The 27,864-nt window shown below is 31.1% G+C and overlaps 3 protein-coding genes across 5 annotated transcripts; 1 reads left to right on the top strand and 2 right to left on the bottom strand.

The window, feature by feature from the left end:
• LOC115879690 (protein D3-like) lies at positions 1-7,089 on the bottom strand. Of its 2 annotated transcripts, none has more exons than XM_030896626.1 (2): positions 6,772-7,089; positions 1-656 (listed from the first exon to the last, which is right to left on the bottom strand). In XM_030896626.1, exons 1-2 carry the CDS (start codon positions 6,847-6,849, stop codon positions 99-101), a joined length of 636 nt encoding a protein of 211 aa, XP_030752486.1. In that variant the 5' UTR covers positions 6,850-7,089; the 3' UTR covers positions 1-98. The 2 variants fall into 2 exon arrangements, with proteins under 2 accessions (XP_030752486.1, XP_030752487.1); XM_030896627.1 differs by lacking the exon at positions 6,772-7,089 and adding an exon at positions 4,017-4,148.
• Positions 4,141-9,247, top strand: LOC115879689 (endoribonuclease LACTB2). 2 transcript variants are annotated; one of them, XM_030896624.1, is made up of 5 exons: positions 4,141-4,261; positions 7,853-8,007; positions 8,065-8,234; positions 8,474-8,781; positions 8,840-9,247. In XM_030896624.1, the coding sequence occupies exons 2-5, from the start codon at positions 7,886-7,888 to the stop codon at positions 9,098-9,100; spliced, it is 861 nt and encodes a 286-aa protein (XP_030752484.1). In that variant the 5' UTR covers positions 4,141-4,261; positions 7,853-7,885; the 3' UTR covers positions 9,101-9,247. The 2 variants fall into 2 exon arrangements, with proteins under 2 accessions (XP_030752484.1, XP_030752483.1); XM_030896623.1 differs by lacking the exon at positions 4,141-4,261 and adding an exon at positions 7,697-7,777.
• On the bottom strand, positions 9,184-25,934 carry LOC115879688 (mRNA-capping enzyme). Its single transcript, XM_030896622.1, has 7 exons — positions 25,494-25,934; positions 25,132-25,436; positions 23,418-23,594; positions 18,172-18,526; positions 16,752-17,063; positions 12,203-12,494; positions 9,184-9,411 (listed from the first exon to the last, which is right to left on the bottom strand). The coding sequence occupies exons 1-7, from the start codon at positions 25,683-25,685 to the stop codon at positions 9,290-9,292; spliced, it is 1,755 nt and encodes a 584-aa protein (XP_030752482.1). The 5' UTR covers positions 25,686-25,934; the 3' UTR covers positions 9,184-9,289.
• Positions 25,935-27,864: the final 1,930 nt, after the last annotated feature.

Below are 27,864 nucleotides of genomic sequence, written 5' to 3'. Positions count from 1 at the left end.
TAATTTTGTATAGGTCTATTTATTTTTAACTGTGTGTAACATATTACTTAAAATAATAAGTAAAACTAGATGTAAAATAATACACAGGTTTTCCTTTATTAAACCTTTGCAGGGGTTGGTTGTCCTAATCCTAGCTGTTTATGAAGATCAGGTACGGAGTCGTCGTACTGAGCCTGGTAATAATTACCGGCATTTAACTCCAACTTGTATTTTTCAGCGAACTTTCTCGAAGAGAATAACGGTCTCGTACCGACTTCACGATCGCTAGTAAATTTCTCATCGAAACTTAATTTTCCTGGTTGCTCGTAAACTAAGAAAATGTATCGATGCAGTCCCGTGTCTTTTGGAGGTCCCGATCCTACATAAGCGGAAATCACTTCACCCTTGGAAACATCCGATCCGGGAATGTTTACAACCAACCAATGTCGAAATTCTCTTCTTGTCGGATTTGCTCTGCTGGGTGCGTCGGGGTCGGTCATTATTAAAGTGTAGTACTTCTTCTCATCGGCGGGGTAACTTATTTCTGGTTGCTTGCGGACGTCCACTGGGGCCAATTCGTTTCCTAGGTTCACATCTCCTTTGGAGTACTTTACTGATGCTACGTGGGTTGGGGGATGGTCGACCACATCGGGAACAATGTCGTTCTTGGTAAAAGCCTATAACAATAATCTACTATACAGGGTGGCCCATTAGTGCGTGGAAGTTCAATATCGTCGTTGTTATCAAAGATATGAAAAAAAGTTTTATATAAATGTTGCATTGTTTATAAAGGCCTATCCTAAAAATATTTTGGTGACACAAAAAAATACACAATACAGGGTGACACAAAAAAATTATGATAAAGTTTTAAGTTTTTTTTTTAAACTGCACCCCTCCCCCCATTTTTCTGTATAGATAATTGGATTCAGCATAAAATATAGTACATAGTATACTATTTTTATTTAAAGCACTATGCGGTTTTGCCATTCTATGTCTTATTTACTAAAACTGTGGTTAAAAATACTATATCCGAAAAGTGGTTAAAAACTGGAGTGAATTTAACTTTATTAATACTTAGCTATATTTTCCTAAACACCAAGGATAACAGAATAAAACCGCGAAGAAAAGTTTACATTATCTTATACAAGTTTACGGTGTCGCCAACATCGCAATATTTAAAATGCTATATTTCATTTTTTAAATACAACACCTTGTATATTACTTTTCTGTCTGATGCAGAATTAAAAAGTAAACATTTCTTGTATTTACAGTGTTCCTGAATTGTTAACAGTTTCGCAGATATTTGCGGTATTTTGTTACATATGTATATGGCTCTTCCAACAGCTAATTTTTATCAAAACCACCTAACCTAATATGATCTTTGTCTGGTATTTTACCGTTAAAAACGGCTAAAAATTTAGAAAAACTTTAAATACAAAAAATCTTCATTATTTAAGTTTGCAGCTAAACGAAATATAAAATACAGGGTGTTGCATTTAAAAAATAGAGATACATATAGCATTTTAAATATTCCGATTTTGGTGACGCCATAAGAAATACTCTATAGAATAAATTTTTCTTCGCGGATTTATTCTGTTATCCATGGTGTTTAGGAAAATATAGCTAAGTATTAATAAAGTTAAATTCACTTCAGTTTTTAACCATTTATCAGATATAGAGTTTTTATACAAAGTTTTAGTAAATAAGAAATAAAATTGCAACACCGCATAGTGCTTCAAATAAAAATAGTGTACTATATTCAGAATTTTATGCTGAATCCAATTCTGTACAGAAAAATGAGCAGGGGGTGGAATTTAAAAAAAATAAAACCTTATCATAACTTTTTTTGTGACACCCTGTATTTCACAAAATGTTTTTAGGATATGCACTATTATAAATCATGCAATATCTGTATAAAACTTTTTTCATATATCTTAGACAACAACGACGATATTGGACTTCCTCGCACTAATGGGCCACCCTGTATGTATATGATGTATATGTAACATAATATGGGTGTTATCTCCATTAATTACAGGAGGGAGTCCAACCGAATCTCACTAGAATCTCACGTGAGGGAGAGAGGGCGTTTCGGAAAATATCACGTAATCTTTTTCGGCCAAAAATAGTAAAAAAATGTGAGAGAATCACAAATCAATCATCAATCAAAAAATTAATTTACTTATATTACACTCAGGTGACTCTAGAGCATTTTTTGGGCTCATATCAGCATATACTTTGGTTAATTTTTAAGAGCGAAATGAACTTATTACCAAAAATTTGTAATTTTGTTGTCAATCAGGAGTCAGGAGTCATGGTTCTAACCGAAAAATAATGCACAGGGTTCAACTCACGAAATTATTGCACAGGGTGTTTTAATGTTATTGTAAAAAACAACCTTGCGATTAACCCTTAAAAAGACTGAGTAAATAAATAAAATAAAAAAAAATCAATTAAACTAGATATACAGAATATCCCCTACTAGGTACTTTTTTATTATTGATATTTTGAGAATAATGCATTCATCAAAAAAAAAATTGCTTGTTCTAAATTAATTAATCCCGTTTATACTTTTCGAAATTTCCATACTGTTTCCGTTTTAAAGAAAATTAAAAGAAAAATATGAAAATATGGTAGAATTTTTCCCAAAAATCAAAACGCGTGTGGTAATGTAATTTCGTTTTCATTCTTTGATAGATTTGGATAGATTCTATGCATAGATTGTTATTGATAAAATTTTAATTAACGTCATATTTTTTGCTGTTCTAAAATTTTAAAGAAGCACAAAATTTAATTAGTTCAATGCTACGGAAAGGGTGATAATAGTTATCGGAAAATGGGAAACTTTAACAACAACAAAAACTATGACGTTAATCAAAATTATTAATAACCATCTATCACAGAATGAAGTCTAAATTATATTACCATAGAAACGCGGTTTAATTTGTTTAGTTTGGTTTCCGTCATGGTTTCCGTAGGTTTCCGTTTGGTTTCGTTCCCGTAACATTGAACTAAATAAATTTTGTGCTTCTTTAAACATATTAAAACGGGAAAAATATGACGTTAATTAAAATTGTATCGATAAGAATCTATCAATGAATGTTTTTTTTAATTTTCTCTAAAACGGTATGGAAATTTGAAAAAGTATAAACGGGATTAACCATTTTAGAACAAGCAAAACTTTTAATGAAGAATGCATTTTTCTCAAAATGCTAATAATAAAAAATATTTTCCCCCCTCTTGTGTAAAGACCATCCGAGGACCTACTGTATTTATATACAGTTTACTAAAAAAATCATGAAAATAGGGCTAAAAATAAAAAACGACGAAAAATGTTTCCGTTACGTTTTTTTGCATCTGAAAAACACAAATGAAAAACTAGATGAAAAAAATCGGGTAAAACCGAGGGTATATAAAACTATTTTTTTTCATTAAATTTTTGTATAAACGGCAAGGTCATATAAATATAGTATTAGAACAATGGATATGTCGCAATTATTTGTTATAATCCTTGAAACGTTTTTAAAAGACAAATTATAGAATGTTTTGAAAAATAAATATGAAAGATTCCAAACATGAATAATTTCAAAAAAAATCGAGGATTATCCCAATAAATAAATTTAAAAAATTACCCCCCAATCCAGACCAAATTGAAATCAAATTACATACCCAAGTTTTTATTTTGCCACGCACACATATATCTTGTTTTAAAAAATCTCGTTCGTTTTACAATATCCCAACATGATTTTTATTGTTAATTATTCTAAATATTACTCATCCTCAAATAATTAAATAACCATAATCGATTACTGTATTTTTTCTCATTTAAACTTGTTTACACATTTTCAACAGCTTTTCACAGTTTCACAAAATCATCACAAACAATTTAACAAAGTTTGAACAGGAAATGTCTGGCGGTTGAGATAGTTAAAAATAATAATATAATTTGGCCCAATAATACGCAATATTTTTATGTTTTTGGAACACACAACCTTATAACATTTATAAAAGTATAAACATAAACAAAACAAACGTACGATTTTAACCAGAGATGCCATTTTAATTACTTTTGGTCCTCGAATGACCTTCCACTACTAGCTGACCCGTACGAGACTGAAGCTCAATTAAAATCATAAACCGTTAAAGACGATGATAAAATTATTGATAAGTAATCTGGCGAGCATGTGAAGTGGTATATAAAAAGTGGAAGACGCGAAGCAGAGCAGTTTAGTCGTCAATTTCCATATATTGGCTACAACCGCAAAATTGTTTGATTTATCAGGTATGTTTATTCATAAGTAGTGTAAGGGTAGTTGTTATAACATAAGATTATTTATTTTTTACTCTATCATTACATCATTAGTCTAGCCTTGTTTATTTATACATAAAAAGGGTGCTGCAGCGGCGGTTGGTAGAGAAGTTCGATGTACTATACAGGGTGAGTCTTAAATAAGTGCAAATATTTTTAGGGCTGATAAATCTCAATAAAAGAAACATATTTTCTCTTTAGTCCTTTTTCAAATAAGTCTAAAATAATCGAGATATTATTTTACATTGAAAATTAAAAAAAAATATATATATTTTTCGCTTAAATTTTGAGAATCACTGGATTTTTTCTGGGTTCCCTTTGAACATTTCCAAAAATTTTTTTCAAAAAATTCCAAATTTTCAATTTTTTTTTCGCGAAAAAAACCTTATAGACGTGTTTCTGGTGTCTTTTTTTCATTTATTTAAGACTCACCCTGTATATTCCATCCCTAGTCTCTGGTTCTAGGCATGGGACCCACACCAAATTTTGAGTGAGTTAACTTATGGTCTAGCATACACATTTTTGTGTTATTAAAAACACTTTTAAAATCTGCATTTTTTTTCATTTTTGCGTGTACATTTTTTTTCCCAAAAATTTCGTATATCGTCAAAAAATCACAACCGCTGTGAAAATACAACGCTTAATTTTTTTTTTGTTTATATGAAGAAATTTAAAATAATTTATAATTATATAAAACCCTGTAATTTCACAATCACTCTGATTCACTTGAATTTACAATTTCTCGATAAAATGTGACAACAGTTAATTACAAAAAAAATAACAAAATTAATTTTTGATATTAAAAAAACGCTGATGGTACACACGCAAAAATGAAATAAAAATAGCAATTTTAAATTTGTTTTTATTGGGATTTTCCAGGAAATCCCAGACTTCTGACAACCCTATAACTATATCTCTGAGTCTGGGTATGGGACCCGCACCAAATTTTAGTGAGTTAACAGAGCCTACCAGAAACATTTATGTATTAGTAAATGCTTCTGGTAGGCTCTGTTAACTCACTAAAATTTGGTGCGGGTCCAATACCCAGAATCAGAGATATAGTTAGGGTTGTCAGTATAAGTCCGAGATTTCCTGGAAAATCACGGATTTAGGTAAGTTGTCCCGGATACCGGAATTTCAGTGTACTATCCCGGAAAGCGTCGCGTCAGTCAAATTATAAAACCAAATGTGACATTAATTCATTTTATCAGATTTTTCGATTTAGCTTCATTCGTTTATGTCTACCGTAATTAATTACCTTCATTTATGTTTATTTTAATACTTTTATGCAGGGCGAATCTTAAATAAGTACAACATTTTTTAAGGCTGGTAGATATAATAAGATAATAGAATATAATTTTCTTCAATAAAGACGATTATTATTATTATTATTATATACCTATCGACAAAAGAATCATATTTTCTCTCAACCGTCTTTCAAATAAATCCAAAATAACCGAGACATTTTGCTTTGAAAACTTGAAAACTAAAAAATAATGATTTTTTGTTTAAATTTTGAGAACAACTAATTTTTTTCTGTGTTTTCTTTCTTGTAAATTTAATCTACTACCTATGTTGCCATATTATTAAAAATTATGTTTTTAAACTAAAAACACAGATTACACATTTTACTATGTCATCTGTGTTAAAAACTAAAATAATCAAAAAAAATTTCAAAAAATTTCAAATTTTCAAAAAAAATTTTGGCGAAAAAAACCTCATACTACTCCTTAAAAATATTTGCACTTATTTAAGACTTATCCAGTAGTATAGGTACCATCGTTTATGTTAACTGTTTGTGCTTAATTATACCAATAAACAAGTTCCGACTATGATTTCTTTTAATCGTTTTGACAAACTTTCCGGCAAGTGTGGATTAGGAAGGGGATAGTGAAGTGTAATTTTTTAAAGTGCCCTTTTTTTCGTCGGCTATTTTTTGTCCTCGCTTACTATCCCGGAATTTTGCTATAACAATCTGACAACCCCAGTATATAACATCAAATTTTACCAGCTTTTGCTGCTCGAATACCAAATGCGTAAAGACAATCCTATAACGCCGATTATGGCATTTTGATCTACATTACACGGCATTATAATCTATAATGCACTTCAAATTTTTTTGAACAAAGGTTCTGGTTAATAAGTCACTAGAAAATATTTAGAGCGAAAAGCATTGAATTATTATATTAATTTGTGACAGAACAACTATAAATAAGTATTAAATTCGGTAAAAAGTTTTTTCTTAATTATTACATTTTGCCGAGCATTTTGCAATAAAATATATGCAGAATAATAATGAAGTAAAATTAAAATCTCAAAACAAAACTACGGGCTTTAGAGTATACCGAAGAAGAATTTGTAACAGATATTCTTTGGGCTAAAGGCAAAAAGTTGTATTTGTTTTCACCTTTCTTTGAATTATTGTCCTACTAACGCCCTTGGTACATAAATAACTGTTAAAAAATAAATGCATGCATATTTACCTTTTCTATACCATCATCATGACCTGCATGCCCAAAGACAGTGGTGATGGACATTAAAATTACAAAGTTGAATATCATTTTTCTGAAGACTGTTAAATACTAAAAGTATTATTTTTTAACACTGATACTTCAAGCATAAACAAGAAATCGCTAGCGCGTAACGGTAACAATTTAAGACATAACAATAATTACAAACAGGTTGTTGGATTGGCATACTTTGTAGCTGTTTTATAAGTCCCTACCACTAAAGAATATATTTAATAGCCAAAGTAAAGGCCAACCATATAATTCTAATAAATTTTAAAAGCAAACTTTTCATGAAAAAAATAGAATAATTTGTTCTCCAAGATACAGTTTTTCTTTATGATGATTCTTTTTCAGAATTGCAAATATTTGGAATATTGTCTTTATATTAATAATATTTATACATATTACAATTAACATTTATGATCACAGTGCAAAATTTAGAAAAAAATATATTTACTGTACAAGTAAAAATAAATACATAAACTACAATGTAATCGAAAAACACCGGGGCCAGCGATGGCTATGATATGAAGATCGCTGTTATTTTATAATATGTAAAATTATATGGGGAATGTCATCGATCGTCATTTACAAGCCATCTGGACGCCGTTTTTTTTTCGATCATACGGTATTATAAAATCTGCCTAACGAGTTATGGAAGATTTCGACAGATAACCTCCAATAAACGACAGAAAATTCAATTTTTCTGTGAATTTAGAATGAGTTATAACTGTCACTATCAGAAATCCTCTTATTGGACAAACTTTATGTTCTTATTTATAAGCGTATTAATAAATAAACAATTTCTCAATTATTTATTGTGTCACTCTGTATTATATGAGTCTTCAGAATTTATTGATTTAGGCAACTAATAATACATATGGTAATATTGTTTATCTTTTATCTCTGACAATGACAACTGATTTTAAAACAGCTGTGCGGTGTGATTGTTAAAAATTTTTAAAGCTCTCAAATGGCGGTAATCAAAAACTAGTTTATAAAGATACCGAAAAAGGATATTAAAATGATTGTAACTACCTTTATGTTATTTCAGATCGCTACAATAGCACGTAGGTTTTTTCAAAAAATGGCTTCAGTAATTCCGGCCGTTACGAAAATATCACCAAGAGTAATAAGAGTGTTGGGCTGTAATCCAGGCGTAATGACTTTACAAGGAACCAACACTTATATTGTTGGTACTGGAAAAAGGTATTTAATTTAATTTAGATTTTTTTACATGACGCACTGATGCTTTTATTTTATTAGGAGAATTTTAATAGACACAGGTGATTCTGATGTACCGCAATATATCAACCACTTAAGAAACGTTCTGGAACAAGAAAATGTAGATTTGGCTCATATTTTCTTGACTCATTGGCATCATGATCATGTTGGCGGGCTTGAGGATATCTTAGAACAATTACCAGAACAAACTAGTAAGTTGAAATAATTTCATTGTATGTGTATAGATTGGCTATAAAGGATCAGGGGATTGACCATTGAAAACAAGGGAACAATCCCTTTTAAGAACATGTCAGCAAAATAAAATTTATAAAAAGTAACTAATTTATTTTCCAAACTATTTTCTTGGCACTAATTATTATAAATTCACCATATTTGCTTGTTTTTGCTCGTTCATTATCAATGAGTACTTACTTAAAGGTTTGTCTTTTAGAACATTGTGAAATTTGGAAGTTTCCTCTTCATAAAGATGAAAAAATATCAAACAATTTCGAACATTTGAAAGATGGTCATGAAATCTCAGTAGAGGGGGCAACTTTACGTACCATACATACACCAGGACATACAGAAGATCATGTCGCACTCCATTTATTAGAAGAAGATGCCATTTTTAGTGGGGACTGTATCTTGGGAGAAGGCACGGCAGTGTTTGAAGATCTTTATGATTATATGGAATCCTTAAGAACTATATTATATGTCCAACCTCATGTTATCTATCCTGGTCATGGAAATATCATATATGTAAGTGTAATTTTGCTTTTGACTAAATAATAATTACTAATAAGATACTTTATTATAGGATCCTTTGGAAAGAATCCAGTATTATTTGAGTCACAGACAAGAAAGGGAGCAACAAATAGTTAATGTATTAAATAGTAATCAGACGCAGTCTTTTAGTGAATACGATCTAGTAACTTTAATATATAAGGGATTATCTTCGAATTTAATTAAAGCTGCTGAAGGCAATGTAAATCATCATTTAAATAAACTACTCAAAGAAGATAAAGTTAAGATAGTAAATAACAGGTGGCAATTTAAAACTACAGCGAAAATCATGTAATAAGTATTGTTTTGTTCGTTATTGTGATATTAAATTATAATTAAGTATTTAGTATAAATCTAATATTAGTAAGACTCGAGAGACTGCTCCATATGATGTATTTAATGTTAAAAAAGTTATTTTAATACATATTAATTTATAAATAAAGGCTTATTTTATTATCCAACCCTAAAAATTGATTGAGAATTATCAACTTCGGATCCGCTTTGATGGATGCGGCATGAGTTCACTGTCATCTTTAAATCCATGTTGTTCAATAAAATTAAGAAGAATCTCTTTAGTCACAGGCGTTTGTATACTCTTCATCACACCTAATAAAAGAGAGGAAAAATCTTAGTTTTAAAATAACAGTAGTTTTAAATACAAATTCTCAAATATAATTACTAATGAAAAGTGAAAGTTAATTATTTTTCAATGATTTTTTTTATCTCCAAACGACATGTAACGCTGCACATGTAAATATTTTTAAGCCTCTTTCTAAGATTCATAATTATTTAACTAATTCAAGTCCTGACACAATGTCTTTCCGAATTTGTACAGTTTGCATAAAACCAATTATAAAAGAAACAAGAAATGACATAAAATAAATTTAGAAAAGCACAACAAACCTGCCAAAAATTTAAATCAAATTCACATACTGTGTCGAGTGAAATACCAAATAAAACTGAAAAAGATGGTACCTTTTAGAGATGAGCAGAAGTGCGATTCTCCAATCGCAATTGAAACTGCGATTGCGATTCTTAAATCACAGCGACCGTAACCTGCGATTGCGATTATAATATTTACAAAACCAAATTATTCTTAAAAATGTTTTTTCTAAATATGCCAATGATCCAGCCTCAATCCATTTGGAAAATTTGAGATATGATTAAAAATACGATTCGGACATATTTTAACTGACCAGGACAAGGCATCGTGATCAAAAATTAGTGTTTTTAACACAGCCATAATATTCTAGATTGTAATTTAAAATACGATTTTATAAGGGAAAATGTAAAAAAATGTCTTCCCGTGAAACATGAAGTGGCCAAAAACAATTTAATACGTCAATCAATCCTAATTTATGTAAAGATACCAAATCTCATTTTTTATCAGAAAAAATAAAAAAGTTATAGGGGTAAACCACTCTTGAGAAACACCCGATATATTTATTGATCGAGGCCCTAGAAAATAATACCTTCTCTATAAATAAATAAAATCAGAGAGAAAATTCAATCGCAGTTTACTATAAAATGCTTCGACAGACCACAAAATTACATTCGCAACAATATCGCAAATCGCAACTTTTAAAAATTCGAACTCGCAGATAGAAATCACGGTCCCAGTTTACAAAATCACAATCGCAGCAAAATCGCAAATCGCAGTTATAGTAATACTTGTTGCCTAAATTGAAAACTGCCAATATTTGATATGTATATGCTGCCAATAGAAGAAATCGCAATCGCAGTTTCCTATGAGAGCCAATCGCAGGCTGCGATTATCGCTGCAATTGGATCGCAGTTTGCGATTTTTTGCTCATCTCTAGTACCTTTTGGATGGTGTCGATCAATGACTAAAGAATACAAGGACTAATAACACCCAAGACCAAATTGTTACCATACCTCCAAACAGTGCCGTGGCACATATCTTAACGTAGCTGTTTGAAGAGATATTTATATTTTTGGAAATTTTGACTACGCCTATGGTGTATGCGGTGGTATCATACTAATTAATTACGAAAAAAAAAACGTATTAAAATGTTAACAAACGGTACAAAAGCGTATAGGACATCTCAAGTACATATTATATCAGAAAAATAATTATCGAATTCAATAAATAAAAGCTAAAAAGGTGGAGTGGAGTGTTTATATTTATCTATGAAACGTAACTCCTGGCTCTTTCTTATCGCTGCAGCTTTTACACTTGAAAGCTGAACAACTAATCACCATTGTAAGTTTATACAAAGTTCACTAGACACAAACTATTAAAAATCGCTAAAATTGTCGCTGATGACTCAATCGTTACATCCAAAAAATGGCGTCTAACAGCACAATTTTGCTGTAGCCAGTATATGAACATTACGTGTCCTTGTATTATTTAGTCATTGGTGTCATTCTGTCTTTGATGCATGAATATAAAAATAGAATTAGGCTCGTTTAAAAGTATTTATTATTTAAAAGAATAAGTGAATTCACCAAAAATTAAGTGCTTTTAAATACTGTAAAAAACAAAAATTATTGATTTTTGCATAAAATCAACTGACATATAAAAGGAATGACTTATTATAAAATCTGGCCTGTCTAGTAGAGATGAGCAATATTTTTGTACCGGCGACTTTTACCGGTGACCATGTAATACCAGCGACCTATTTCACCGGCAAGCAGCGACCAGCGACCCTAGCTCGTGGACTGGTTGAAAAGTCGCTGCGATGAACAGAAAACTATCGACGGTGACTACCGATATGGATATATACCGTTAAAGGAACATCTATCTAAAACGTTATATCTTTGTTTTTTGGTGAACATAATTTTAATATATTACTTTTAGATATAATATTTCGCAATTCGTATATTTAAATAATTATAATTAATAAAAGCTAATAATCCGTTGACGTTTTTTTCTGTCATCCTTTTATTACAATTATTTCCTTTTTTTACTTTTTTTATTTTCCACAATAATAAACATTTCAACTATTTAATAGACGTACAGCGGCGTATCGATTGAGCTAATTTAACCAGCGACTGAAACAGCGACCCCAGTCGCTGGTCGCTGGTAGAAGTAAAAATTATCCAGTGGTCGCTGGTCGCTGGCCCACATCGATATACGCCCGGTCACCGTCTCGGCTCCTAGCGCAAACTGCAAACGGAATCGGATGAAGACGAGCGGTATTTTGTATCGGTGAGTCCCGACGGTCCCGGTGACTTAAGTCGCTGCTAAAAGTAACCAGCGACCGTCTGGTGGCTGTCACTGGTATACCGGTGACTTAAAAATCGTTAAGCTCATCTCTACTGTCTAGCGATATGATTTCGTCAAACGATAACTGTCAATATCATGCATATTTTTTTTATTTTGCTAAATCATATATATAGAAAACACTACGTTATTATCAAATTTTAATCTTACCCATAGCCGTGTTATAACTGTTCGGAAATGTTTTATCAGTCCGTTCTCTCATAAATTTCCATTTGTTATTTTCTAATTTGCATTCGATAATTTTACCATCCAAGTCTTTTAAAGCTTTTGTATAGTCCATTTTGGCGATTCGTTGATCGTACTGACCAAGATAAAGATGGCCAACTTTTTTACTTACGATCCCTGTCCCTCCTTCTGTAACTATGCGTAATCGAAAATCGATCGAATTAAGATCTAGAGGCTTCCATTTCAGCACATTGTCACATCGACCTGCGACGTAAGGCTGAAAATGTATTAAAGATATTGAATAAATAAGATATACAGTTTTCCTTAAAAAATCCATATCAGATTTTATATATCACATTTTTACTCCAATACTTTCATATGTACAGGGTGGGTCAAACTGGTCGCTTTTAAAGGAAAACACCCTTTTCTATAGGAGATGGACGAAAACTAATATCAGTGTCTGGAGCTCAATTTTTATCAAAAACATGATGGTGAAAATCGCACTCTCTAAAACGGTATGGAAATTTGGAAAAATATAAACGGGATTAACCATTTTAGAACAAGCAAAAATTTTGAATGCATTTTGTCAAAATGTCAATAATAAAAATGTTTTTCCTTTCCGGGTAAAAGGCAATCAAAGGGACAAAAGGCAATCCGGGGACATTTAGACTTTTTTACAGACTGTATTTTGCACATAAAATTATAAATTTAAAAGTAACATAAATGTGCAAAATATTGCATTTGCCAATCCTTTATATACTTTTTAATTAAAAACATTTTAAGTGTTCTTAAAGGAAGTGCAATATATTATAACTTGATAGTCTGAACAACTGTAATATACCTGGTGGTACATCAATAATCGTTGGAAATATAGAAAATCAATTTCAAATTTTGAACTGTCCTGAATATTAGCTCCCCTGTTGGTTTTACAGCGACACATGCCAAATTCGAACAATTTTGAAAAAAAAAGGCAAAAAATGTTACCTATACAAAAATTATTTACGACTTCCCTGTAAAACCAACCCGTTAGCCAATTTTTGTACAGTTCAAAATTTGCATGAAATTTTCTGTTTGCATCACCTGGTATGTAAATTTATATTTTATAATAACAAATTATTTTAAACAGTATTAATTAATAATAATACCATTTAGAGTTGTGGAAAACGTATCTATAGTGTAATATATATCACCCAAAATGCAATTTCACCACCCCATATCAAAATTTAAATAATTATAATATATGAAAAAGTTAAATAATATGATGCAATCATTTTTTGTATTTGTAACAAGCTTTAAACAAATACAAATGTTTCTTTACATTACACCTTTATTTATCTTTCGAAATAAGATGTAAATAGAAAAATCCATTGTTCTAAGGTTATTGACAAACATATTTTTCTATATAGGACCGAGTTATTTTTTTTGTTTTTATTAAACTATAAGGTTAATAAAATCTTAATGTTAATTAAATTTATATTCTCTTAGAAATTCTTTCTACATTTATCCCTGTTCAAAAAAAAACAGTGGCTTAGACAGTGATTTGGTAGGTATAAGTGCTATATTTTAATAAATTTGAACAAATAATTTCAAGAGAAAAAAAAACGATAAAATGGAACACCAATATAAAAAGGCTGTACTTAAACTGCCGTTAAACGATAGCTTACTAAAATGCCGGTAATAGGTATGACGTCGTTGATTGTGACGCACTTGACGGCTTTATGAAATATAGGAATTTTATAAGGACTAACCAACGCTATCCACCCCACCAAATAACCAACTTAACCAACGCAACTAACCTCGACACTGATAAAAAATATAGAAAACAAATATAAATTAGTAAAAATCAACCAACCCCACCAAATAACCAACTAACCAATGAATTAACACCCTCCAAATAACCACGCTAACCAACCCGCCAAATAACTAAACCAATCCAACCAAAAAGTGTGAAACCAATGCAATAAGATCGCGCTATAAGCAAAAAAATATAAAAAAGTCTTGGTCGGCGTGAGATTTGAACCACAGACCATCCGCTTACGAAGCGATAGCCTCAGCCACTGACCCACAGGTGCTCTTGCAAAAGGCTTAAGGCCAGGCATTACTTTCCGCCGACATGAACGACGTCACAATATCTATTAACGACATTTTAGTAGGCTACCGTTTAACGGCTGTTTAAGTACATCGAAAAAACATACCAAAAGGGCAACGGAAAACGGAACACAAATTGATTAACGGCATTTTAGTACGCGACCGTTCGACGGCATTTTAACCAAAGCATTAAAACGCCGTCAAGTGCGTCACATCAACGACGTCATATCTATTAACGGCATTTCAGTAGGCTACCGTTTAACGGCAGTTTCAGTACAGCGAAAAGTAAATATAAATTACTTAATGAGCCATAAAACATGTAAAATCTGGCCAACAATAGAAAAGATGATTTCAAACAAATATATTATAAGACTATATTGCTAGTAAGGAACAGAAATTAAAGCCAATTTTTTAGATGGAGCTATACAAAATCCACATAAGTCGGCCCCTTTCATTCAACAGCTTTGAACTATACAAGCGTGAGAAGTGCTTCGCGATTAGTTGATTTATTTCGTACTCACCAACAGAAGTAGTTTTTTAAGTTTCTATCTACCACGTAAATCAATTTAGCGTCTGCCTATTCGCGCCTTTACTTATAAATTTAAATTTAATCTCTGACATGACACAAAAACAAGAAACGGATAGATAATACGATAAATATCTAAAATAACAGGTTGAAATAATGCCATTACCAATAAAAAAATACTATATTATATGTTATTAATATTTAGAGTTTAAAATAGTGCGCGGGCAGGTGACGAATGAAGTAGACGAATCAAATCGTTTTATTTGGCGCGTGCGCACGAAAATCCTGTTGAACCAAAAGCATAGAATTGCAAGATTGATATTCCTATTTCTTTTCCTGTCATCACTTTCCACTCAGTGTAAATGCGGTACTAGCAATATAGTCTTAAGATGCGTTCACACCGGCTGCGCCTCCTCGCAAATCATTTTTTTAACATATATACTCTGTTTTTTTTCTCAGGTAAGATTTCGACAGACGATGACAGAAGAAAAGCAGGTGACGTCCCATACCAATCTATTTATTTTACTAAAAAAAGTTTCTAATAATTTTTAAGTTATCTATGGATGGGTTTAAATATAAATCCGTCATGCGTCGTGTCTTGTTGTTTTTAACCAGTTTTATTGGTTTATTTAAGAAATGACAGATCGTATTTCAATTTTATTGGTTCGACGGAACGATGAACGACAAACGGACGCCGATGCGTATGAACTCGCCTTTAGATTTTTGTCATTTTTGATGCTTGTCAAAGTCTTGCCAAATTATAGGTTATAATTTTGTGTCAACTTTTGTTAAATACCCTGCGTTTTGGAAGATTATGCATTTTGATTCGTATTATACGTGTGTTTTGTGTCTTTTGAAGTCAATTGGAGGAAAAATCGAGTGAAAATTAACTGTAGACCCAGAGCACAGTTTATGGTTAATACTCGCTGCCCAGGCAGAAAGTCTTATACACCAATGAAGTTGCCATCGATAAAGTTTGTACACCATTTCGTCGTAGATAAGTGCATCTCGTATATGGTAGAAGGATCAAACTAAACACATACTAAAAACTGGAGTAGCTGTAAAATATCGACATCACACGATAGGTAAATAATGGATTTTAGTACTGCAGAAAAATAATGTCAAAAGGTACTGGTTTAAAAAAATTATGATTAAAGTTAATTAATCAACCTTTAAGGTATAAAATTTGGTAGGTGTTATTATTAATAAAATAGTTTGTTTTATTTACCTATGTTGTTTTATTTATTCCTGTGAAATATTACAAATTTGTATTTGTACATAAGTTATATTGATAAATATAATCATAAATGCGGGTAGTTTCATAAAGCTTGAAAGTAAATAATAGTTCTTTTTTATATTTTTTTGGTATGTAGTGTCTTGTTCTTGTTTGTTTTGTATTAACATATACCGTTTTTATTAAATAAAATAACTCGATTACATTTTTTCAGTTTTATACAGTTTTTTTCACAATATTTTGAAGTAATCACTTGTCATCTTGTCAATCAAATTTTAAATATATCCTGCTATGCGTTCCAGTTATACCAACTTATTTCTTTGTAAAATAAAATAAACTACTTTGAAATTAAAATGACAGACACATCTATCACTGTCAAGGATCTTCTCGTTGGACAGACTATACTTTCGTGCGCGCTAAAAAAAATACACTTCAAAAGTACACGTTAAAAAAATGTTTTGCGCGGCGCGGAGCGGTGCAGCCGGTGTGAACGCACCTTTATAATATATTTGATTTCAACAGATGACATCCAAAAATTGAAAGTCAAATCAATATTTACTTATGAATTAAAATAATGACAGACACTATTACTATCACTATCAGATTCGATCATAGAGCAGACTATAGAGAAGCGTTATAGACTATTAGAAATTGATAAAATTATAAAAATCAACTATGAAAAATACCTCATCAGAAGGCTGAAAAATCAGTCCATCAGGCTCGTGACTCAAACTCTTTGCAAATTTTTCGCCCAATAAGCTCGCAGCTTGTGAGATCGGCCAAAAGTCTTTTTTCCGTACGCTGAATGGTTCCAAAGTTTTGTTAATTATCAACTGTTCCATAGCAATGTACCGAGGTTTAATAATGTCCGACTCCAAAATCTGAAGTCTTGTAGGGTAGAACGGATATTTTCCCACATCTTGATCCTCAAACTTTATAATATCATAAGCTAGGTATCGGGGAATATCTTTCCCATCGACTTTATCAATTACCATTTCCTGAAATTTAAATTAAAATAATCCCAATAGAAATATTTTATTTCGTTTCATTTTCATGGATAAGCAATAGTTGTAACAAATGTAACATATTGGAAAAATAACAATACCCTGGACACACAGTGTCACAGATAAAGTGCGCAATAAGTGTCTGCATCATATGGGATTAATTTTTTTGTTAATGATTTACGTCAAATGTTTTCTTAAGACCTAGAATTGGCTAAAAAAATCGTAAAAATCACATAGAAAGCTAAAACATGTAATATTATAAAAAAAACTATTTCAAATAGTTTTTCAAAATTCTGCCCTATGTCAAATTTGACAGATACTAGAGTGGAATAAGTTATATTTTATTGTCATTTTTAATCTGCTTTATCTGCGACACTGCATTTCTAAGCACATATTTTACTAATCAGACTAGCATATGATTAGGACGAATAGAACTACTACGTATTTTTGGAATAACTATATACAAAAGTGCTTCGTTTGTCCGCTAGAAGGCATCAAACTTTAACATTTAACTTTCAGAAAAATCCAGAAAAAGTACGAGAAGGTGAAAACTACCCCCAACCCTACATAAATCTTAGTATAAATATTTTGCAACTACATTGACGGCCGGTTTTCTTTTCGTAAAATGGTTCCTCTAGTATTTACTACATTTTTTGTCTCTTGTAAAAAATCGCCACCATGCATACTTTTTGGGTATTTTTTTTCCAAAGCTGCCTTCCAAAAAATGTGCTTTGTCACATCAAGCTAGTAGTTTTTAATATTCTAGCGTTGAAGTAAAATCCATATAAATATTTTTATAAGATATTGTTATAATTAAAAAATCTAGATTTTTATATTTATAAATAATAAATTTGAAACTATAATTTTCAAAAAATGTTGTACATTTAAAGTTCTCTTATCTAAAGTCTGTCCAACGATCGAGGGAAGATTTCGACAGACGACATGAAAAAATGATAGACAATACAATATATCTATAAATTAAAATGACAGACAGCAAGTGTCACTGTTATGTATTTTCTCGTTGGACAGACTTTATCTACCTTTTGCTTGTTCAATAATTTTTGCTAAACAAAAATAAATAGTAAATTTCAAAAATACATACCCCTTCCAACAATGTATTTCTTAAATGCGTATTTAAGTTCTTACGATGTAGAAATCTAAGATTCTTTACTTTAAAAACTCTGAAATCCCTATCAAACAGATATACTTGGTCTTCTCCATCGATCAGCATCATGTATCTTGTACCGTCAGCCTTCCACGACACTCGATACGGCATCTGATGCAGCAAAGCGAGGTTTTCACTGTCCATTGACACGGGTTGCGAGCCTGGGAAACCTTTGTTCTTCCAACCGCACATTAGCTGGACTTTTTTCTGTATTTGTGTTTTTTTCGGTTGCTCGTCGAAATGATAGACGCCCTTAACTCCCGGTAAAAATGGAACATTTTCCGATGCAGAACTAAAAAATATCCCTCTGTAGTAACTGATGACAACATTTTTATTGTTAAAAATGAAATGTTGTCAGTCTGTCGCTACTGGCTGTTATCCATAAGAAATTTAGTTTTATAAAAACGAGAAAAATCGCATTTTATTAAATAAACTATTTCCTACTATTTTTCCACCAATACCAATCAAAAAAGAAAATCCAGGCCAATTCAAGTTTTTTTTTCCACAAACATTACCACTACCGCTCCAGACTCAATCTCTAGATGAGTCACTGATTAAATTCAAATAAGATGACGTTCTTGTAAAATTGAGAAATGCGTCTACTACACGGTGTGAAAAATATTCATGTCTCCAAGGTTGGAGAAGCTGTTTGCAATATCGCGCATCGCATGGGACTGGCTTAAGGCTGGCACTTACTAAGTTGCCACTTAACGTTGTTTGAAATGAATCGAAAAAAAAACGGCGTCAGCGATGGCTACGAATTTTCGCTGTCATTTTATATGTAAATTTCTACGGGAAATGTCATTGATCGTTATTTTCCAGCCAACTGGACGCCGTTTTTTTATCGATCATTGATGTTTTACACATTGATGTTATGTATATTTTGGTAAAAAACAGTGTTGCTACATCATTATACAGGGTGTTTCAAAAAACATGTGCCATCTCTCGTGGGGAGATTCCTCACGTAAACATAATATTTATTACCCATCAACATGAGTCCGATTCTGCTTTGTTTCGTGGCTTCAAGAGGTTAAAGTCTTCATTTTTTTTTCAATTAATTATAATTTTCTTACAAGTGCTTTTAGCGATTCGAATGAAATTTGGAGGGTAAAAGTTATTGTACTACATATTTTAATATTAGAAAAAGTATTATCCGATTCACCAGTGACGTGCATGGGTTATCACTGGAATATTTTTCTAAAAAAACATGTGCGCCACTGACTTTTTTCCTCTTATTAACAAAAGTATGTAGGCCATTTAATGTCAATTAAAAGTTGTATTTTGATATTTTGCCCATTTCAATCTCCTTGATGAGATAAACGTAATTTCATTAATCACAATTATTTTAATTTTTTTTTATTAAATTAAAATAAAATTAATAAATTATTTATTTCATATATACCTAATTTATTACTAAATTTTATTAAAAATAATTCTCCCAAATAATAATAGTGTTTAAGATAATTACAAAAGACTTATTTTTTAAAGTTTTAACAACCTGTAATTTTAAAACTATGCATTTCCATACCCTTGTTTATAGGAACTTTTTTTAAGATTTTTTGATGAGGATTCAATGAGTACTTATTTAAAACTTTCGCAAGTTAATGATATTAACATTTTTAAAAGGTTGCATAAGGTTGCTATTATAGTAGACTTGAGACATGGCAAATTAATAAAATTGCGCTTATCTCATCAAGGAGGCCGAAAGTGAAAAAATATCAAGAGATAATTTTTAATCGGCATTAAACTGCTTACACTATTTCGCTAACCAGAAAAAAGTCAGTAGCGTAGATGCTTTTTTTAGAAAAATATTCCAGTGATAATCCATATGCACTATGCACGTCTCTGATGAATATGTCGACACTTTTTTAGTCTTAAAATATGTCATATTTATAGTAACTTTTACCCTCAAAAATTTCATTCGAAGCGCTAAAAGTACTTGGAAGAAAATTATAATAAATCGAAAAAATATTAAAACGTAACAATCTGTAGCAACGAAATAAAGCAAAATCGGACCTATGTTGATTTGAAAAATAAATCTTATTTTTACGTGAGGAATCTCCCCACGAGAGACGGCACATGTTTTTTGAAACACCATATTTATAGGAACTTATTTTATATTTTTTGATGAGGAGTCAATGAGTACTTATTTAACATTTTGACAAATTAATGACATTAAATTTTTTTTTAGGTTGCTATTAGAATTGAAAACAAAGTGTTCTCGAATAGTTGAATTTAAATATTTTAAATAGTTTTTTTCTCTATTCTTTGTATTTTTTTGCTTCCGACGACGGAAAGAGATACACTTTCCGAAACGTTAAGCATTTTTTTGTTCGTTAGGCAAATTTGTATATCTGTAAACCTAACTATTGACAAGTAGCTTCCGTTTGGATTAACGCCAGCAGTGTTTACAAAAAATAACTATTTTATTTTGTAGATTTTCTTGCAGTGACAAAATACCCATATAGGATTTTTTGGAGAGATGAATCCGCCACATAGATATAGACATTTTTTAGAATTGAAGTATGGCAAATTAATTAAATTCCGTTTATCTCATCAAGGAGACCGAAATCGACAAAATATCAAGAGACAACTTTTAATCAGCATTTAACGGTCTATACAATTTTGCTAACAAAAGAAAAAAAAGTCAGTGGCGTTTTTTTTAGAAAAATATTCCAGTGATGAACCCATATGCACGTCTCTGGAGAATATATCGACACTTTTTTAGCATTAAATATATACACTTATAGTAACTTTTACCCTCAAAATCACTAAAAGCATTTATGAAGAAAATTATAATAAATCGAAAAAAGATGAAGACTAACTCCCAATAGCTACAAAAGAAAGCGAAATCGGACCTATGTTAATATGAAAAATAAATCTTATTTTTACAAGAGGAATCTCCCCATGAGAGATGCCATGTTTTTTTAAATACGCTGTATACAGCATATAAAAAAAGTGTAACAAATTAAGCTTGATTTTCATGCATCCGTTGTCCGACGATACGTTGATACGATAATAATTTTATTGGTAGAATTTAAAGACTTTGATTGGTTAGAAAATAACGCAGTTTTTAAATTTATTGCATTTTCATGCCTCCGTTTATCGGATATACGTTGGTGTCATTTTATATTTTCGTTTCCATAACGATTTTGCTATTTTACTTATATTTTTATTAAGGTTAGATTAAATTTGTCAAAAAAGTGTCAAAACGTCCGTTATCGTATGAACCTTTGAATAGGAAGACTAAGGAAGGAGCATAATGCCACAGAATATACACCATACAGAAGCGACAAAGAGCTTTGAATAGCATTGGTCAAATGGGAACTAATTGCGTGACGTCACGTTTGACATCCGTGCGCCTTGAACAGCATTTCACACTGAAAGAAAATTGTTGGATTTTAATAGAAAATGATGAAAGGCAGGTTTATCTAATTTTTAAAAACTAGAGGGATTTAAATCAGTATTTTTATTTAGAATTAAAAATAAATAAATAATTATGAAATATATTTTTTAGTCTTTTATGCATAATATCTAGAAATAATTATACCTGCGGTCGTGAATTTTTTTTTGGTGTATAATTCCTTGACGTCACGTTTGACAGTTAACCAGCATTATCCCCTCCTAAAAATTTTGAAGCAAATCTCTTTGTCGCTTCTGTATGGTGTATATTTTGTGATAATGCTATCCATGTATTCATGCATGGTGGGCGGAAAAAGCACTCTAGGGTGGGGATCCTTGACAGTTCTGTTTGACGATTCATTTGACACATTTGAATTTGATTTGAAATTTTGTGGATTTGTCAGTCTTTACGGAGCTTATTTTATGTTATTTAGTATTTATTCTACTACTGATAGTTGTATAAAGGTAGTAAATCTAGATGGAAATTGTGGCAGAACTTAAATTAACAGTGACACTATCGCGATTTATCGAAAAAAGACTCTAAAATAGTTGGTTGTGTAGCGTGCGGTAGATCTCGGCAAAAATTGAGTGAAATAATGAAACAACTTTTCGCTAGTAAGTGACTATATAATATACATACGTGTAGTAAACCGATCATTTATGAAATTCACTTAAATTAACTAAATTATATATTTTTCTTGCATTTTAGCTTTTATTTATTATTTGTCAAAGATTAGATGTCAAAGAATTTAGATACGTTAATTTGACTTACCTGCTTCAGTAGCGTATCGGATGTTTGTGTTAATAAATATTTATTATAACTTATCTATTTTTATTAGAATTATATATTTTTATAACAATTTTAATAACTACCAATATTTATTCAAAACGTAAAATAAAACAACAAATTATTGAGTCTACCCCACGTCTACCCTACTACATCATAGTTTTACATTTTTTAAATAAAATTAGAACGACACTCATAAACCGGAATTTAAGTCGGCCATATTTGAGGCCCATCGCGGTGTACCTAAGATTTTTGATATGCTCCTTCCTTAGTCTTCTTATTCAAAGGTATGAAAATATTTACGGAAGAAAAGTGGCGCGAAAACACTATAACCAATCAGAGCACTGTCGAACCATCGTATCAACGTATAACGAATGCAAGAAAATTAAGGTTTAAATGCAAGAAATTGTATAGGAATAAATTAAAATGTTAATTGCTAATGATATTGGAACCATACTCTTCACTATACTCTGGATTCTAGATGATTATTTCAATATGGAATTGTAAATTGTAAATGTATATTATGTATGTTAATGATTTAGTTTTTCTTTTCTCGCTAGTTAACGCTGTTTCCCTTTGTTATACAATTTTGAAATAAAGATGTACCGTAGTTTGGGGCGAAATTGATAACCGGGGGCGAAATTGATAATTACATGGTTTAGTCACATTTTTAAATTTAGCGCCAAATTTATGCAACTAGAAGCAGTGGTGTGCATCAGTCTTGTTTAGTAAAGCTTTGATGACAAAAAACGGGGTTAAAATTTTAATTTTAGTTAATTAATTTTAACCGCGTTTTTTGCAAAAAATAGATAAAAATGGCACACCTGACTGCATACGTCTTGTCATCAAAGCTTTACTAAACAAGACTGATGCACACCACTGCTTCTAGTTGCATAAATTTGGAGCTAAATTTAAAAATGTGACTAAACCATGTAATTATCAATTTCGCCCCCGGTTATCAATTTCGCCCCAAACTCGGTAGTATTATTATTACCTATGAGAAGATGTTGAAGCAAGCGGTTCATAATTTCCATTAGAATGATCAGTACTATTTGTATCATCACTTTCTGAACACCAATTGGGAAGATCTGGTGCTGGAGGCATGTCTTCAACATCACCGTAACGCTTATACAATTCCATTATGTAATCTTGTTTATAAATACCTACAGGCCTAATAACAAATAACATTTTGATTAATTTAACAAAAAATTAAAAAAACAAATGCATAGAGTGTTGCATCACCAACATGAGTGTAGGAAACCTGATATAAATTTAAACACTACGAGTTAAAGTTAGGAATTTTTGAGAAAAGCAAGGGGCGATTCTACCGTGGGTGCTAGGGCTGCTACAATTCAACAAGTCGACGAGCATTTTAAATTGTTAAATGAAAGCAATATTTTTTTTTCTTTTTTACAAAAAATTAATAATTGAAAAGCTTCAGCTAAAGATGAAAAAAATGGATTGTTCAAATTTGCAAAATAAATTGAGCAATGCTGTTGATTCAAATTCGGATATAGATGGAAACAATCTGTTCAATGAAATCAATTACCAATGTTCATTGATGATTGCACAACCCTGAAATTTTAAACTATTTATTTTCAAAAAATTTAATCTCAGTATTTCCAAATTTGTCTACTGCACTTAGAATTTACCTAACATTACGAGTTACAGTGGCACAAAGTGAAAGATCTTTTTCTAAATTAAAATTAATTAAAAATTATCTCCGGTCAACATTATCACAAACTAAATGAACTAACTTGTCTCTAATCAGTATTGAACATAAAATCAAATTAAAACCATTGGTATTGTGAGGAATTTTTGTTAATGTAAAAGCAAAAAAACTAGATTTTAATATTGTAATATCTTAGTTTTTATAAAATAAATTATAAATTGACAAAAAAATTAAGCCTTCAAAAAGACAATATTACAATACAGCGGTTTAATAAAATGAAAATAAAATCAGGTGTTGATTACTAAGACTGGATTATTATTCAACTGGGTTCTAGTAACTATTTAGCGAAAGGTGGGGAGAGCGCCGAGGTATTTTCCGCATCCCAGCGTCAAATAGGCTCGAACCGCCCCTGAGAAAAGCTTATAAAACTTTTTAAATAAGCTCATTAAATAAAAGCATATTCTCTTTTCATGCATTTATGAATAACTTTTTTATTCCTGACAAAAGACAACATTCTAAATCATATTCTGAATAAAAACTATCATAGTAACTATTCAAAATATAGGCCCAGGACCCTTTTGGGCTGCTGCAAATGAAGTGATAAGAATGGCCACAAAATAGTGGGTTGCTAACAAATTTCGAGAATGATGAGACATTCACCAAGGCAGTGACAGGCAAGAAAGTTCATACTAGAATATTCCAATATGAAAAAGAGTAATAGTAAGTAAAATAAATTTTATGTCAGTGCAACAGCCTGGGAAATGTGCAGTTCTTTGTACTAAGCAATGATAAGCCATTATCAAAAAGCTATAGAGACAACCCTCCATTTCAGACTCCAAGTTATTACACTTTTTGGAGAGAAAGATAAGATTTTTGGAAGGATAAAATTGGAGATCAGAAAGAAGACCACAATAAATTTGAAAAAAAAAAATTGAATATAATCTAACTATTCAAAATACAAATTTTAAAAACGCACGCAATTTCCTATGTTCAGATCAGTAATGCCAGCACATGGTATATATATATCTCAATTTACCTTGCTTTAGCAAACATTTGTAATGCTAAATCTAAACTGCAGTCCATTTTTTCTATTAAATAACTAGTAATAAGAAATCCAGTTCTATTAAAACCATGAGTGCAATGCACTCCTATACATTCTAATGGATTTTGTGAAATAAATTTATGCACTAATTCGATAAATACATGTGTTTGTTCTTTAGAAGGAGTTTCACCGTGACCCCTACATTGGAGTTTAACATATTTACAACCATATTCTTCAATTTCTGCTTTGTTATAAAATCTACTTGTAAATGTTAAATCTATCCAGAGACCAATCTTAATCTGCAATAAATTAAAATAAGTATTTTCACTGTGAATTTATATGAAATATGTAGAAACCTTTTTCATTTTACAAATATCGAAAAACATCTTAGGATGAAATCTACAATCAGGAGGAACTTGCGTATCAAAATCTGCGCTAAGGGGCGTCTTGAATGCCATAAACTTCGCCATAATCAATTCGTTTGCTTTTCTTGGACAATGCAACCATCGATTAGGCACAGGACCAGGACCTCTTCGCATTTCACTCATTTTTAAACGGATATTCGTATTGAGGTTACGGAGAAAAAAAAACTTTTTGGTTTAAACCAAAAAGTTACGAAAGAACTACTACTTCTTTACAATAATTAATAAATACCTCATTTTCTTTTAAATCGTTTTCATTATTTATAAAACCATACTGGAGGAGCAATATTTTATGCTTTTGTTAACGGATCAGCTGTACTCCACAGCTGTACTCGCTGTAACAGGCTGTAATGCGCTGCATATGCGCTGTACTCCACCATTCTTCAACAAATAATGAAACTAACCTCAAACTATTTTTTCCATAGATCATATTATGGATCATATTCACTTAATATCATAATATTATCTTTTATATGTTTACGTTTAAAATATATGACTGTTCATATGTTCATAATATATTTTTATATATGAACATTCACTTGGCTAATTATATGAATTATATATGAATAGTGCTTTTTATGAAACCTTTTTATTCAAAGATTCAAAGTGATGGACTCATGGATAAAAGGTGAGACTAATGTACTAGGTTTTCATGCATTCCAATTTCGGACGTTCTCTAGAAAAAAATTGCACACCCTAAATATGCTAAATATCTTATCTTTATATTTATATTATACAGGGTGAGTCTTAAAGAAGTGCAAAAATTTTTAGGCATAGTACATTTCGACCAGTGTTATCTCTTCTATATCTCTGATTTCGACCCAAGAAACATGATTAAAGCTTGTTTCATATAGACGCGAATCGCGAATTGCGAAAAGCGATTCGCCAAAAAATATTCGCAAAATTTGGACCTATTTCATACAGTCGCGAATTTTTAGGGACATTTCATTTTTGCTCAACTGAAAGTTACTAAAAAAAATCATAACCTGAGATAACTTAATTTGTTTTTATTCGTGTTTACGATCTTTATTTTATATTTTATAGCATATAGCATACAATATGAGTTTAAATTTGTTTAATGATTATGAATATTGATTACGATTGTGGGATTGGAACAGAAGGTGCAAAATTGCCATTTACTTATTGTTAAAACGTAGAAAAGAACGGGTTTATAGGTCATTTGGGACATGTGAAATATTTAAATTTCGTAAGCAACAAGGTGCTTATCGCAATTTAATTCAAGAAATGAGGAAAAAAGATGAGAACAAATTTAGGAATTTTCACAGATTGAGTCTACTGACTATGATGTGTTTATGTTTTTCACAGATTGTCTGTATAGGAGTTTGATAACTTGGTTGAAAAATTGTCACCATATTATATCAAAAACATATACCTCGTGTAAACCAAACCAAATCAAACCCATTTCACCTGGAGAAATGCTTTCAGTTACTTTGTACTTTGGTACCACTTTGGTACTTTGTGGCAGCGTCGTCAAAATAATCGATAACCGGATCACAACACCATTCTGCGCAAACGCGAACCTTCAAATCGCGCGAATATTCGCAAAAAGTTGAAAACACTTTAACTTTCCCGCCCCCCAAATTTTAAATCTTGCGAATCTTAAAATTTCTGACAGCGCTACATGATCATTAAAATTGGACCAATGAGAGCAGTTTCGCAAAATCGCAATTCGCGATTCGCGTCTATATGAAACAAGCTTAAGAATTTTTTTGTGGGTTTTGGTGAACAAAAAAAATTTGATATTTTTTGAATTTTTTTTTTGGAGATTTGGAATTAGTTTTTAGTTTGAAAAAATAATTTGTGAATAATATGGCAACATAGGTAGTAGATTAATTTTACAAGAAAGAAAACCCAGGAAAAATCCAGCTTAGGGGTTCTCAAAATTTAATTTTCAAAGTAAAATAACTCGGTTATTTTGGACTTATTATTTGAACAACGGTAAAAAGGAAATACGTTTCTTTTATCAAGAGCTACCAGCCCTGAAAACATTTGCACTTATTTAAGACTTACCTTGTACTTATAAACAATTTTCATCTATTGACACCTATTGATTTAATTTCAAATTTTAGAAAAGGTACTCCCGCCCGCTATCTTAAAAGGCAAGATGATTAAGACATACCCTTGTTTATATTTATACATAATCAAGGGACATACATTTGCGAATTTCAAGTTCCAGAGCTTTACGCCGCTACTCAGAACGGTTCTGAAAGGAGCTGTGCGCGATAGCCTGGTGCCTCCATATGGCGCGGAACAGTTCTGAACTTTATGACACAATTGAATGGTG

The sequence above is a fragment of the Sitophilus oryzae genome, unplaced genomic scaffold (assembly GCF_002938485.1).
Source record: "Sitophilus oryzae breed Bouriz unplaced genomic scaffold, Soryzae_2.0 scaffold_1583_pilon_pilon, whole genome shotgun sequence".
Lineage (NCBI taxonomy): Eukaryota > Metazoa > Arthropoda > Insecta > Coleoptera > Curculionidae > Sitophilus > Sitophilus oryzae.
Note: the sequence above shows the minus strand (reverse complement) of the source record. Positions and strands in the feature narration are given on the sequence as shown.

Excerpts from the sequence above, each read along its gene's own strand:
- LOC115879690 (XM_030896626.1), bottom strand. The coding sequence starts at position 6,849 with ATGATATTCAACTTTGTAATTTTAATGTCCATCACCACTGTCTTTGGG. Across the intron at positions 657-6,771 it reads ATGATGATGGTATAGAAAAG|GCTTTTACCAAGAACGACAT; the intron begins GTAAATATGCAT and ends TTATTGTTATAG.
- LOC115879689 (XM_030896623.1), top strand. Across the intron at positions 8,008-8,064 it reads ATTGTTGGTACTGGAAAAAG|GAGAATTTTAATAGACACAG; the intron begins GTATTTAATTTA and ends TTATTTTATTAG. Across the intron at positions 8,782-8,839 it reads GTCATGGAAATATCATATAT|GATCCTTTGGAAAGAATCCA; the intron begins GTAAGTGTAATT and ends ACTTTATTATAG.
- LOC115879688 (XM_030896622.1), bottom strand. The coding sequence starts at position 25,685 with ATGAGTGAAATGCGAAGAGGTCCTGGTCCTGTGCCTAATCGATGGTTG. Across the intron at positions 23,595-25,131 it reads CAAATGTTTGCTAAAGCAAG|GCCTGTAGGTATTTATAAAC; the intron begins GTAAATTGAGAT and ends ATTTGTTATTAG. Across the intron at positions 17,064-18,171 it reads GAAATACATTGTTGGAAGGG|GAAATGGTAATTGATAAAGT; the intron begins GTATGTATTTTT and ends TTTAAATTTCAG.